The sequence below is a fragment of the Dipodomys spectabilis genome, unplaced genomic scaffold (genome assembly GCF_019054845.1).
Source record: "Dipodomys spectabilis isolate Male_0828 unplaced genomic scaffold, ASM1905484v1 ptg000081l, whole genome shotgun sequence".
Lineage (NCBI taxonomy): Eukaryota > Metazoa > Chordata > Mammalia > Rodentia > Heteromyidae > Dipodomys > Dipodomys spectabilis.
The window spans coordinates 1,856,763-1,871,139 of NW_024870758.1; the positions used below are offsets into that span (position 1 = coordinate 1,856,763).

Genomic DNA, 14,377 nt, shown 5'->3' on the forward strand with positions numbered 1-14,377 from the left:
CCACAATTGACAAAATAAAATAAAATAGCATTCAATTCCCTTAGATTAGAAGGTCATCTCCAATGAACTTCTAAATTCTACTTCAAGGTTTCCATTTTCATTGCTATAACTGGTTCTAAAACTAGCTCTACCTTATAAACTAAAAAATCTAAAAAACAACAACTAAAACAAAATAGACTAAAAAATGTTGACTTCTACTTGCCCAGCCTTCTAAGGTGCTTTTTCATTTAAACCCACTATATCTCTCTTATCTCCTCAGAAAATTTCAGGAAACCACGTGCTCTACTTTCTCCATAGCTTGGTGCCCTCCATGTCCTCACTTCCTTGTCATTTAGAAGCCTACATATTATCTTTGTTCTTATCAAGGTAGACTAAATTTTTCCTTGTCTATGAATCACAAGCTAGCTTAAAAAATCCAATCTTGAATGGATCTATCAGTAGGCATATTTCAGGACTACATTTGACTGCTGGGTATTGCAGGAGAAATTGTAACTTAGATTATGAATCTAATCTTAGGGATCCCAAATACTTATTTAGTATGGTTCAAAGTCTTACACTACGTTATCTCAATCCCCATTGGACAAAATTTCAGACCTGTCAACTTTTAAACTCAACTTTTTCATTTCTCTGAACATGGCTATCATTTCCTTTCATAATGAAAATGATTCCTTCAGTTCCCTGCCACTCTCAAAACTCTGTATAATCCCCAATAATACAATCCCATGCAATCATAAAAAAGTGGTTATTTATGTATACAATAAAAGGACAAAAGAACAAAGTAAAATGTTTTAATATACTAATATCTTTTTTTTTTTTTTTTTTTTTGGTCCAGTTGTGGGGCCTGAACTCTGGGCCTGGGCGCTGTCTCTCAGCTCTTCAGCTCAAGGCTAGCGCTCTACCACTTGAGCCACAGCGCCACTTCCGGCTTTTTTCTTTTTGCTTATGTGGTGCTGAGGAATCGAACCCAGGGCCTCAGGCATGCAAGGCAAGTGCTCTACCACTGAGCCACCTTCCCAGCCCAATATACTAATATCTTAAAAAATACGAATTTGCGGGCTGGGAAGGTGGCTCAGTGGTAGAGCGCTTGCCTTGCATGCATGAGGCCCTGGGTTCGATTCCTCAGCACCACATAAGCAAAAAGAAAAGAGCCAGAAGTGGCGCTGTGGCTCAAGTGGTAGAGCGCTAGCCTTGAGCTGAAGAGCTGAGGGACAGCGCCCAGGCCCAGAGTTCAGGCCCCACAACCGGACCCAAAAAAAAAAAAAAAAAAATACGAATTTGCACAGTTTCTATGAAGAGATACTAAAACCTACATATAATTGCCTGTACAAAGAGAAGTAAAGGAATTTTTTTCATTGTATATACTTTTTTTAAAACATTTTTATTGTAAAAATGCCCTACAGAGGGGTTATAGTTACATGAGTGTATTTACTTTTATTGGTTCATAATCTTGACCATGCAAAAATACTGTCATAAAAATAACAAAGAAGCCAGGTGCTGGTGGCTCACGCCTATAATCCTAGCTACTTAGGAGGCTGAGATCTGATGATCGCAGTCCGCCAGCCAGGGCAGGAAAGTCTGTGAGACTCGTATGTCCAATAAACCACTAGAAAACCAGAAGTGGCGCTGTGGTTCAAGTGGTAGAGCGCTCTCCTTGAGCTGAAGAGTTGAGGGACAGCGCTCAGGCCCCGAGTTCAAGCCTCACAACTGACAAAAAAAAAAAAAACTTTTAATTCTAATCATGTTTTTTATTTCCATACATTTTTCTTTTCTCTCTCTTTCTCTCCTTCCTTCCTTCCTTCCTTCCTTCCTTCCTTCCTTCCTTCCTTCTTTCCTTCCTTCTTTGTGATTACTGGGGCTTGAGCTCATGGTCTTATGTTCTCCATTAGTTTTTTTACGCAAAACAAAACACAATAAAAACAAACAGAAAACATCCTACAATGCATTACTATTGTGATTATAATATATAAAGCTATATAACATGACCTCTGCTTAAGTCTTATTGAGTTCCTCTTTATTTACCCCTACAATCTTAAGCTAAATTGGACTATTTTTAGTTACTCAAAGGCATAGTAATTTCTATGGCTCTGGGCCTCAGAACATTAAATTCCTCTTCCTGAAAAGCAAACAGGCATTATTTACTCCCAAGATGCTTCTGTCCTTTGTGGCTTGATTAATTTATTCTGATGCATTCTGCCACTGTAGCCTTCTTTTATGACACTTGTCAAAATAGTAATTACTTGGTTAGTGTCTGACTTGAAAACCCAGTGAAGACTGGGGCCATGAAGGTCTTGTAGGCTGGCATATCTGATAACTAGCACTTAGCCTAGTATATAACATATACTCTAAGTGTAATTTTTGAAGGAATTGATTTATACAACCCATACATAATAACTGAAGAGGAACCAACTCTTATTCCAACTTAATTTGAGTTATTCAAAACTGATAGTCTTTGCCAGGCATTGGTGGCTCACGCCTGTAATCCTAACTACTCAGGAGACTGAGATCTATGGATCACAGCTCAAAGCCAGCCCAGGCAAGAAAGTTTGTGAGACTCCTATCTCCAATTAACCACCAGAAAATCAGAAGTGGTGCTGTGGCTCAAGTGGCAGAGCACTGGCCTTGAGCTGAAGAGCTAAGGGATAGTACCCAGGCCCAGAGTTCAAGATCCATGACAAAAAAAACAAAACAACAAACAAAAAAAAGTTGGTAGTCTTTCAGCTCAACTATTGATGTTTTCAAATTTTTGTCCACCAAACTGATTTTTCAAGCAAAATAGCAGAACTTATCCTATTAAGTTTATCTAATTATTCAAATTCCTATCTGCCACCCAATATAATAACTGTTTCTCTGAGATTTTAGTCATTTCCAAATGGAATAGACATAATATCTATTTTAGGCACAAGTGAGAACTTTAAATAAGGCAGTGCTAAGGAAAATGTACAGTATCGCTCTTTACCCTTATTTAAAATGTTCTTTTCAATAGAGTATTTATTAAAATTGCCATTTTTAAAATCACTCATTCAGCCCCCCAAAAAACGGGAAAAATGCAAGACAAAGTTAGAAACAGGGCAAATCATTTAGCTCCACAAAGTATCCATAAAATGATAAGAGGATGAATGGATGAACTCTAAAGTCTTTTCTAACTCTAACAACTGATGATTCAGTATGCTTACTTCCCCAAAGCATTGTTGTATTTATAACTTCCTTAAATATAATGCAGTAAAGTGACTGATGTCAGAAATTTTGGGATATAGAATGTTCTGGCTGAGGAATCCTTTTTTCTGAGGCCCTCACACCAAATCGGATACATAGACTACATTTGCATTAGTATGCTTCTGGTTGCCACTACTAAAGTATTTAATAAACTTAATAAAGGCAAAGTAACATTTTTTGTCCAAGCTTCACCTAAATTTATTTTGAATACAGCTATGACATTTCAAATATAAAATGAGTCCAAAGCAGAATAACTAACCATAATTTGCATTCTGCAAAATTATAGTGTGAAAATGGCAGCTTCACAGAATTAAAAACACTAGAAAAAAAATAGCATTCCACAGACTAACTTAAAATGTCAGGAAATGTCCTGATCTGAAATTGAGTGTATGGAACCACAGTGTTTTCAAAGTACAAAAGTAAAGAAAAAACAAGACTTTTGATATGAAAATTGAAAGAAAATGCCTTTAAAGAGGAAAAAATACTAATCTCTGAAATAGCTTTCTCTAGAAAACAGAAAAAAGAACACAATATCTATTATCATATAGCATTTCGAAAGATGAATCTTTCTTCAAAGCAGTGTTTGCATTTGTAAGTAAGAAAAGGACAAGTATATACTTCTGTTGTCATATGACAAACCATAATACTAGCCAAGGAAGCAAGGTGTCAGTGGCTCACAACTGTAATCCTAGCTATTCAAGATGACAGATGTAGAGGATCACAGTTCAAAGCTAGCCCAGCCAGAAAAGTCCATGAGACTCCATCTCCAATTAACTAGCAAAATGATGAACTGGAGCCAGAGATCAAGTGGTATAACACCAGCCAGGCAAGCGTGATGCCACTGAGTCCAAGCCACAGTACAAACCTAAACCAAACCAAATGAAAATAAACAAAGATAAGTGTATTGAACATTTAGGCTCTCATAGTTGCCTAATGATTATTTCAGTAATTATGTGTTGCATAGACTAACGTGGTATCTGCAGTACAAGAATCACTAAGGCTGAAGGGCTGAAATAACAGCATGCAAAGGGGACTTCACAGTAATCCAAGCCTAACGGTTGTTAGCTGGGCAAGAAGCCATCACTCTACCACAGAAAACCTATTTATGTGTTTCTATGTACAAAAAATTCTTAAAAAAAGAGTGGGGGCTGGGAAGGTGGCTCAGTGGTAGAGCGCTTGCCTTGCATGCATGAGGCCCTGGGTTCGATTCCTCAGCACCACATAAGCAAAAAGAAAAAAGCCGGAAGTGGCGCTGTGGCTCAAGTGGTAGAGCGCTAGCCTTGAGCTGAAGAGCTGAGGGACAGCGCCCAGGCCCAGAGTTCAGGCCCCACGACTGGACCAAAAAAAAAAAAAAAAAACAAGAGTTGAGGAGATTAAAGAGGGAGAAAAATGAGGGAAGGGGCAACAAGTTAGACAAGAAATGTGCTCACTTGGATAGGGGGGGCGGGGGAAGGATGGGAAGGGATGGGAAGGGGAAACAAAGGAGGAGGCTACAATGCTTGATAAGAAATGTACTCATGGGGCTGGGAAGGTGGCTCAGTGGTAGAGCGCTTGCCTTGCATGCCTGAGGCCCTGGGTTCGATTCCTCAGCACCACATAAGCAAAAAGAAAAAAGCCGGAAGTGGCGCTGTGGCTCAAGTGGTAGAGCGCTAGCCTTGAGCTGAAGATCTGAAGGACAGCGCCCAGGCCCAGAGTTCAGGCTCCACGACCGGACCCAAAAAAAAAAAAAAGAAATGTACTCATTATCTTGCCCATGTAATTGTAACCCCTCTGTACAGTATTTTCACAATAAAAAAAAATGTGCTCACTACCTTATGTATGTAACTGTAACTCCTCTGTACATCACCTATTTCTTTGTTGCTTTGTATGTCCCTCCCCCACAGTATAACCCCTGCTTTCACTGTATTTGATGTCGGTATAATTTGTGGAGGGGAAGGGGAAAAACAAATCGTTTAAATAGGGATACAGGTGGACCCATTGCAACAATGAGATGTACAAGTCATTATGTCGAAAACGAACTTTACAAATTTGGTGGGGGGGGTTGGGGTTGGGGAGGGGGGCAGGGAGGATTGGGTGGTGGTGGGGAGGATGGGAAGGGATGGGAAAGGGAAACAAAGGAGGAGGCTATAATGCTTGATAAGAAATGTACTCATTATCTTGCCCATGTATTGTAACCCTTCTGTACAATACTTTCACAATAAAAAAAAAGAAAAAAAATTTTTAAGAAAAGATAGCAAAATTATTTGAAAATTTCCTTTCCTTCAATAATGTACCTTAGATATTCATTTAATAATACTTATAAAACTACATGATATTCTACTGTATTGGATATAATAATTTAACCTACTTTAGTCTACGTATTAGTAACCAATTTATTATAGTTAATAATTATTATTTACTAAAGATGTACTTTAATTATGCATATATGACTATGTATATACGATGTATGCTTTTGTGTGCCTAGTATATTTATATATGAATAACACATATATACATATATGTATATATATATGAATACATATGATAATTTAATAACATGCGTGAACATGAACAGGATATGGGGTGTTAAAGTTTTGGTAAATAGAGAAGCTGAGGAGTTCAGAGGTTTATAGCCAATCTTGGTCAACAAAGAAAGACTCCAACTCAAAAATAAATAGAAGAATAGACACATAGACAGAAATAAATAATCCTTGCATTCCTGACATAAATTCTATTTGTATATAGGTAATATATTAGAACTTTTGAGTTTCTAGATTCTACTAAAGTATTAAAATTGAAGATGTTTGTATTTACAGCCCTAAGTAGAAAGTCTCATGTTTTCTTTCTTTTTTTGGGAGGGGCGGGGGGAGACTGTCGTGGGGCCTGAACTCTGGGTTTGGGTGCTGTCCCCCAGCTCTTCAGCTCAAGGCTAGCGTTCTACCACTTGAGCCATAGTACCACTTTCGGTTTTCTGAGTGGTTTATTGGAGATAAGAGTCTCATGAGTTTCCTGCCGGGCTGGTTTTGAACAGTGATCCTCAGATCTCAGCCTCCTGAGTAGCTAGGATTACAGGTGTGAGCCACCACTCCGCTCATGTTTTCTTTCTTTGAGGGAATTACCTTGTCTGATATTGGTATCAAAGTTAAGATTGGCTTTGTATAAACAATCAGGGATTATTCTTTCTAGGTCTGTACTTGAAAGTCCTTTAAAAAGCCTAAGACACAAGCTGGGTGCCACAAGCTGGCTCACACCTGCAATCCTAGCTACTCAGGAGGCTGAGATCTGAGGATAGTGGTTCAGGAAAAGTCCATGAGACTCTTATCTCCAGTTAACCACCAAAAAACTAGAAGTAGCACTAGAAGTAGCACTGTGGCTCAAGTGGTAGAATGCTCACTTTGAGCTGAAGAGAGCACAGGAACAGTTCCCAGTTCAAGCCCCATGACCCCTCCCCCCCCCAAAAAAGAGTATATTTCACCGTGCTTTTAAGTTGTGGGAAAAGAGACAAACCTAAACACACAGCAAGTGGGAATAAAACTCTGTGGAGCATGACTTGGAAAGACCTAAAATGTCTTTGAACCAGCAATTCTACTTTTATAAATCTATCTTAAATTTATTTCCATCTGTATAATGATAATGTGAAAGATTATAACAGCTAACAATTAAGTGTTCACTCTAAGTCACCTTTCAAGTCCTTTATAAATATAAGTATAAAGATAAATATAAGTCCAATAACTCTCTGAGGCAGGCACAATTATACTCTGCTTTTAGAGATAAGGAAACTCAGGAACAGGAAGATAAAGTTATGTTCCTTATGCCAAGCACCATTGGCTCATGTCCATATTCCTAGATACTCAGGAAGCTGAAGAACAAGGTTTGAAGCCAACCTGGACAGAAAAGTTCCTGTGAGACTCTTATCTCCAATAAACTACTCAAAAAAGCTGGAAGTAGTGCTGTGGCTCAAGTGGTAGAGTACTTGCCTTAAGCACAAAGAGGCCCAGGGACAGTGTCCAGGTCTAGAGTTCAAGCCCTAGGACTGGCAAAAAATAAAAATAAATAAATTCCTCAAAGAAAAGATCTGAGAAACAGTAGATGTGAAAATAAAACATAGGCAATCTAAGTGTAGATTTTCATGCCACAAAACTAACTCTGAACATGTGCAGAGAGACTCATTATATAGCATTACCTATATACAAAAGCAAATACCTCTTAAGAGTGAATTGATTCACTAAACTCCAAACAGTGGATATAGACATGGAGCCATTCAAATGAATGTTAAAACTCCTCAGGAAGGGGGCTGGGAAGGTGGCTCAGTGGTAGAGTGCTTGCCTTGCATGCATAAGGCCCTGGGTTCAATTCCTCAGCACCACTTAAACAAAAAAAAAAAAGAAAAAATCCACAAGTGGTGCTATAGCTCAAGTGGTAGAGTGCTAGCCTTGAGCTGAATTGCTGAGGGACAGCGCCCAGGCCCAGAGTTCAGGCCCCACGACCGGACCCCCCCCCCCAAAAAAAAAAAAAAACTCCTCAGGAAGCTGGGTGCCATAATCCTAGCTACTCAGGAAGTCGAATCTGGAAGACTGTGATTCAAAGCAAGCTTGGGCAGGAAAGTCCTATAGTGTCATCTCCAATATAACCAGTAGGGTAAGATGTGTGCCTCAAGCTGTAGAGTGCCAGCTGAGCAAGCAAGCTAAGCAAGCACAAGGCTCTGAATTCAAACCCTAGTACTGCTAAGAAAAAGGAAAAGCCCCTCAGGAACTGTTATGGAAAGACTTCCAATATCTATTGTGAAGAAAGCACAACACAAAAACAATGTGCATAATATACTACTATATAGGTGGAAATACAACAGACTAATATTCCAGCTATACAATCATACATGACTGTTCAGCCTCAAAGTGTACCCAGAAGGACAAATAAGAAACTGTCAACAGTGGTAACTGAAAAGGAAAATGTCTGGCTAGAAGACAAGCATGAAAAATCACTTATTTCTCAAATTCGTATAATTTGCATGTATTCTAAGTCAATAAAAATAAATAATTCCAAAGATAGAAAATGTGGAAGGTAAAAAGTAAAAATGAAGAAAAACTTACCTGCTGTTTTTTTGTAATTTTTAAAATTATGAGACAGGACCATACTGCATAGTCCCAGGCTGGCCTCAAAGACACAATTCTCCTGATTGAGTCTCTTAAGTGCTGGGATTACAGGGATGCAATACCATGCATAGGTATTCTTTTCACTGATTTTACATGTAGTTCATCCACACAATCTATTACTGAAGAGCTACCACAAGTCTGAAAATTGCTGGAATAAAGAATGACTAATAAAGCTTAATCTTAGTGATAAATATGTGAAGTAATGAAAAATTGTCATACCTGACATGTGCATTGCAGTATCTTTTAGCATACTCAGTCCATGTTCCAAATTTTTGTGGAAAGAGAGCTTCAATCTGCATGAAAAGCTGTAATAATACACATGTTTTCAATATACTTTATTATTTTTCAAGTAATTTATTATGATGATAAAAACAAATTAATAGGGGCTGGGAAGGTGGCTCAGTGGTAGAGTGTTTGCCTTCCATGCATGAGGCCCTGGGTTCAATTACTATAAGCAGAAAAAAGCCAGAAGTGGCGCTGTGGCTCAAGTGGTAGAGTGCTAGCCTTGAGCTGAAGAGCTGAGGGACAGCACCCAGGCCCAGAATTCAGGCCCCACAACCAACAACAACAACAAGAAATTAATAATATAACAAAAATATACAAGAAAATATACTCCTCCAAGACCCAGGCTTCCAACCCAAACATCATTCAATAATGAGAGGTTATTTCTTTCTTCCTTCTTTTTTTTTCATTTTTAAAATTTTTGTAGGGGCTGGGAAGGTGGCTCAGTGGTAGAGTACTTGCCTTGCATGCCTGAGGCCCTGGGTTCAATTCCTCAGCACCACATAAGCAAAAAGAAAAAAGCCGGAAGTGGTGCTGTGGCTCAAGCGGTAGAGCTGAGGGACAGCACCCAGGCCCAGAGTTCAGGCCCCACGACTGGACCTCCCCCCAAAAAATTTTTTTGTGCCAGTACTAGGGTTTGAACTCAGAGCCTGGGCATTCTCCCTTAGCTTTTTCTCTTAAAGGTGGCGTTCTGCCATATGAACCACAACTGTACTTATAACTTTTTGCTAGTTATTTGAAGATAAGAATCTCCATGGAGGGCTGGAAAGGTGGCTCAGTGGTAGAGTGCTTACCTTGCATGCATGAGGTCCTGAGTTCAATTCCTCAGCACCACATAAGCAGAAAAAGCCGGAAGTGGCACTGTGGCTCAAGTGGTAGAGCGCTAGCCTTGAGCAGAAGAACTGAGGGACAGCTAGCGCCCAGGTCCAGAGTTCAGGTGCCACAAGCGACGACAAAAAAAAAAAAAAGAATCTCCATGGTCTTTACTGCCCAAGCTGGTTTCAAACCATGATCCTCAGATTTCAGCCTCCTGAGTAGCTAGGATTCATTACAGATCCACTGGCACTTGGCAGAATTAAGTTTCTTAAAAATTTGATATTGGATGCATAGTTGTTTACAGTTTTTATACAGTTATAAAAATAACTTCATATAATTCTGTGTATATGTATTACATACTATCAATTATTTATCAATCTACATACCGCATTTTTCTTAGACTGATTTTGTGCAATATATTTTTAGAAATAAAACAGTTGAGTTAACTTGTATATATTTTTCTTTTTTTTTCATTTTTTTGATGCTGTAGAATCAAACTCATGTCTGCCAGCATGCATAGCATGCTATACAGGTGTTGAACCACTGAGCCCAGTCATGCCATAAGATAATATGCTTTTTAAAGCTTGCTGGACGTTACCATGTTGGCTAACAAAAAGACTGTCTCAACTTACACTTTCATCAGTAGTATCACAATTTTTTTTCATATTTACAAATCTGATAGGCTGCATATAGCAGTCCCTCATTGCTATTTCAATAGGCATTATAAAACTAACAGCTTTACTGAGGTATAATTCAGTTGCTATAAAGTCCATACTCTTAAGTACAGAATTTAGTGGCTTTTAATATATTTACAAAGTTGTTCCTGAGTCACCTCTCTCTCTACTTTCAGATTTTTTTTTTCCAGTCCTGAGGCTTGAATTCAGGGCTTGGGTGCCGTCTCTGAGCTTCTTTGAACTCAAGAGCACTTTACATTCTACCATTTGAATCACAACTCCACTTCCACAGTTTTGATGGTTGATTAGATATGAGTCTCAGATTTTCTAGCCCGTTCTGGCTTTGAACAGTGATCCTCAAACCTCAGCTAGGATTACAGGTGTGAACTACCAGCACAGAGCTTTACTTTTAGAATACATATATATATATATATATATATATTTTATTTATTTATTTATTTATTACCAGTCATGGGGCCTGAACTCTGGGCCTGACACTGTCCCTCAACTCTTCAGTTCAAGGCTAGCATTCTACCAGTTGAGCCACAGGGCCACATACAGCTTTTTCTGCTTATGTGGTGCTGAGGAATCGAACCCAGGGCTTCATGCATGCAAGCCAAGCACTCTACCACTGAGCCACCTTCCTAGCTCCTTTTAGAATATTTTTATTACCCCTTAAAAAAAAATCTCTCTCCATTAGCAGTTAAGCCCCATATCCTTCCATTCACTTGTGGTAAGCACTAATCTATTTTCCATTTTCATGAATTTGCCTGTATCTGATATTTCATATAAACAGAATTGCAGAAAATTCTGAAGCTGAGCTGTGAAACCTGAACAAGGCTGAGAGGTTAGAATGCTACCTTGGAATGCTTAGAGCTGGCAATGCAAGGGTTAAAACAGACAGCTCTGAAGAGAGTGAAGAGACTGGATTGCTGTTCCCCCCTTTTCCTTAGGCTGGCAGCTGTGCTAGGAACCTTGTAGGCTGGACAAAGAGTCCTTGACAACTTAACCTTGGGTTAGATTAAGTGAACATCATGTCTGGACTTTCCCTTGGGCTGCATTCTTCTGTCTCAAAAGAATAAGGGAACCAGTATCTCACAAACACTGTTTTAGCTGATTGTAATATTAATATAGGTGCTTTACTGTTTTGCATGTACCCAGGGTAACTTTCTTTGTATGAACTCATAAATATGCTTGCTTGTAGGAACTCCTGGACCAAATGCAGGAGAGCATTTGGACCCTTGGTCTCTCCCATTTTCTATCGGTCTACACCTCTATTGTTCTAATTTTCCTCAGCCCAGTATCCTGTTGTGCTCCCTTAGGTTGCAGTTAGCACCATAGAATTATTCAGTATGTAGGCTTTTGAATCTTGCTTATTTCCCCCAGAATACTGTTTCAAAGTTCATCCACACTGCAGCATCTATAGTACTGTATTCCTATATATGACCAAATTACATTCCATTGTATTGATATACCACAGTTTAACCATTCATCCACTGATAGACATTTGATTATTTTCACTTTTTGGGTATCATGAATAATGCTAATATTAACACCGCTTTGTAGCCTGGCGTGCTAGCATAACTTGTAACACATGCTACTCAGGAGTCTGATGCAAGAGAATAGCAAGTTCAAGGGTAGAATGAGCAAAGATATTAGTGACATTTGTCTCAAAAACCAAAATACAGAAATGAGGGTATGACCCAAGCTATAGCACTTACATAGCAAGTACAAGGCCCCGAATCTAAACCCCAGTACTACCAAAAAACATAAATAAATAACGAATGAATGAATAAATAAAAACAAAAGAGCTTTAGGTGTTAAATGGAAGAATGCTGGCCTAACATGAGTAATGGCCTTGATTCAATTTCCAGCTATGTAAACTATAAAGAAAACAAAATCTGGAACATATGTCTTCAATTTTCTTTGGTTCACAGGAATGGAACTGGAACTGTGGGTTCATACAATACCTCCTCAGCTTTTTAAAATTGTGTGTGTGTGTGTATGTGTTGTGTATGTGTGCCAATCTTGGGACTTGAACTCAGAGCCTGGGGGCTGTCCCTAAATTTATTTGTTCAAGGAAACCACTTGAGCCACAGCTCTATTTCTGACTTTTTGGTGGATAAGTAGAGTGGATAATTGGAGTTAAGAGTCTCATGGACTTTCCTGCCCTCTCTGGCTTTGAGTTGGAATCTTCAGATCTCAGCTTTATGAGTAGCGAGTAGTACAGTTATACAGGCAAGTACTAAAGAACTGTCAGTGATTTTCAAAGCAATGTGGCATTTTACATTCTTTTCATAGGACATATACTCCTAAGTAACCAATGGTGCTGCAGCAGAAGTAGGGATTCATTGTTGTACATGATTATGTTTAAAAAGAACTCTCTACTTAACCTTCCACTTAGAAAAAGAAGAGCAAGCTAAATCAAAAGCCAATTGTTGAAGGAGATAATAAAGACTATTATGCAAATAAATGAAACAAAACAGGAAACACATTTTTTAAAATCCCAAAGTTGGTTCTTGGAAAAATTAGCATTGACAAGTCTCTGAACATTTCCAAGGAAGGAAGTTAAAAGAAGAGTCTAGATATTACTGGCAGAGACTGAATGATAATAGCTGTTATTCAGATTTGTCTGAATAAGCAAGAATGGGTACTGTATGTTGAGAGGTAAGACAAAGGGCTAGGCATTTTCGAAATTTTCTTCAATTCTCCTAAAAACTCTAGAACAGGACAAATCCATTGTTGTTGTTATTGTTGTTGTTTCCATATAGATCAGTGTTTCTTAGTGGATAAGGCTTTATTAGGGAATGCTAACCCTTATAGCTTTTTACAAGTTTCACCTATTATTTCTAATCCACACTCTACCTGTTAGGGTGACAAAGCTAAGTGGGGTATGAAACAAGTTCCTTCTTCTTCCATTATAACTACATACCTCATTTGGTCTACACACAAGCTCGAGCTTCTCTCTGCCTTTTCAAATGTGTGTTTTGAAGTGAAAGAAAAGTAGAGGCAAATTCTATAATGCCATATAAAAGAAATAACGTAGATAACCCAGTGGTAAGGTGCTTATTATAGAAAGTCCTAAGGTAAGTAAAGATCCAGGCTATGGAAAAATGTCAAGAGCAGAGGTAAAGAATATTACTGCACTAACTACAGAAACATTGTAATAATGGTAAACATTGTATTTTATACATACCTACAAGGACTTCTAAGGTTTCCATGAAAATAGACCAAAAAGTCATAATAAAAGATACATATTTAATTATTGATAGCTGTCTAGAGAGTCCTAATGTATCCTTTTGTCATATGAAGCATCTGATTTGAAAACAAACATTGTAAAGCAAATGACTGATTCAGTTTTCCTTTTTATCCTTTAAAAACTAAAGTATAAAAATTTTAATACCTCTTCAGGCCTTCCCAAAGCTGGAGTTCCTGTAAGAAGAATGGCTCTTTGGGCTTTCTGCACTATTGGCAATAAAATCTTGCTGCGGGTTGCAGTTCTAGATTTCATGTAGTGTGACTCATCCACTATCACTACTTTGAAGTTCTGATTATTCAGGGCATCTATCAAAGTCTCTGCATCTGTGGTCAAAAGCCCATAACCCAGAACTGTCACTTTGCTGATTGATATTCTCCTAGAAGAGAAAATATATACTTAAAAATACCTCAGTAATGAATATGATTAAACAATATAATTTCAAACAATTATAAACAATACAATTTTGGAGGGGGAAATATGCAGAAGGAAAAGAAAACCATAGGAGGAGACACTACCACTGAAACTCAATTTCTCTTAAAATTTTACATTCTTCATATAGGATAAAGTAGGGTCCAAAATCTTGGTTAAGTGGTTTTTGGAAAATTTGATGATTTAATGAACAACATTACTAGGATAAGACCATTACTTTCTGATAATATTTCCTTCTATGTATCTAAGATTATGCATAAAGTGGACACTCAAACATTAGTTGGCTATTCAGGGAAACTTTCACACAAATAGAACATGCACACATTTTTAACCTTGTTGTTATTGGTATTTTGATCTGGCCAACAGTTAGTATAAGTGGCCTGTCTAGTACAATTCAGGATATTCAAACTCCAGGACATTTCAAACCCATTGAAGGCCAACAGAGTTCCTCATTTACTGTGACAACAAAAAGGGCCTTGGCCAGGTGATGATAGAATGTGGTTAGAAAAGGGTTTATCACCTAAGGTGGAGAATCACTGAGCTAATGTAAAGAAATCCTCTTTTTATCTCTACAA

At 38.2% G+C, this 14,377-nt stretch overlaps 1 protein-coding gene across 4 annotated transcripts in view; it reads right to left on the minus strand.

The window, feature by feature from the left end:
- The window catches only part of Zranb3 (zinc finger RANBP2-type containing 3), a 210,834-nt gene that overhangs the window by 74,412 nt on the left and 122,045 nt on the right, over positions 1-14,377 (minus strand). For 3 of the 4 annotated variants that reach the window (XM_042683551.1, XM_042683549.1, XM_042683550.1), the window contains exons 5-6: positions 13,518-13,749; positions 8,562-8,647 (exon numbers count right to left, since the gene is read on the minus strand). In XM_042683551.1, the coding sequence (XP_042539485.1) occupies positions 8,562-8,647; positions 13,518-13,749 (318 nt within the window). The remainder of the gene's footprint in view (positions 1-8,561; positions 8,648-13,517; positions 13,750-14,377) is intronic. The other variant, XM_042683552.1, reaches the window with a different exon arrangement.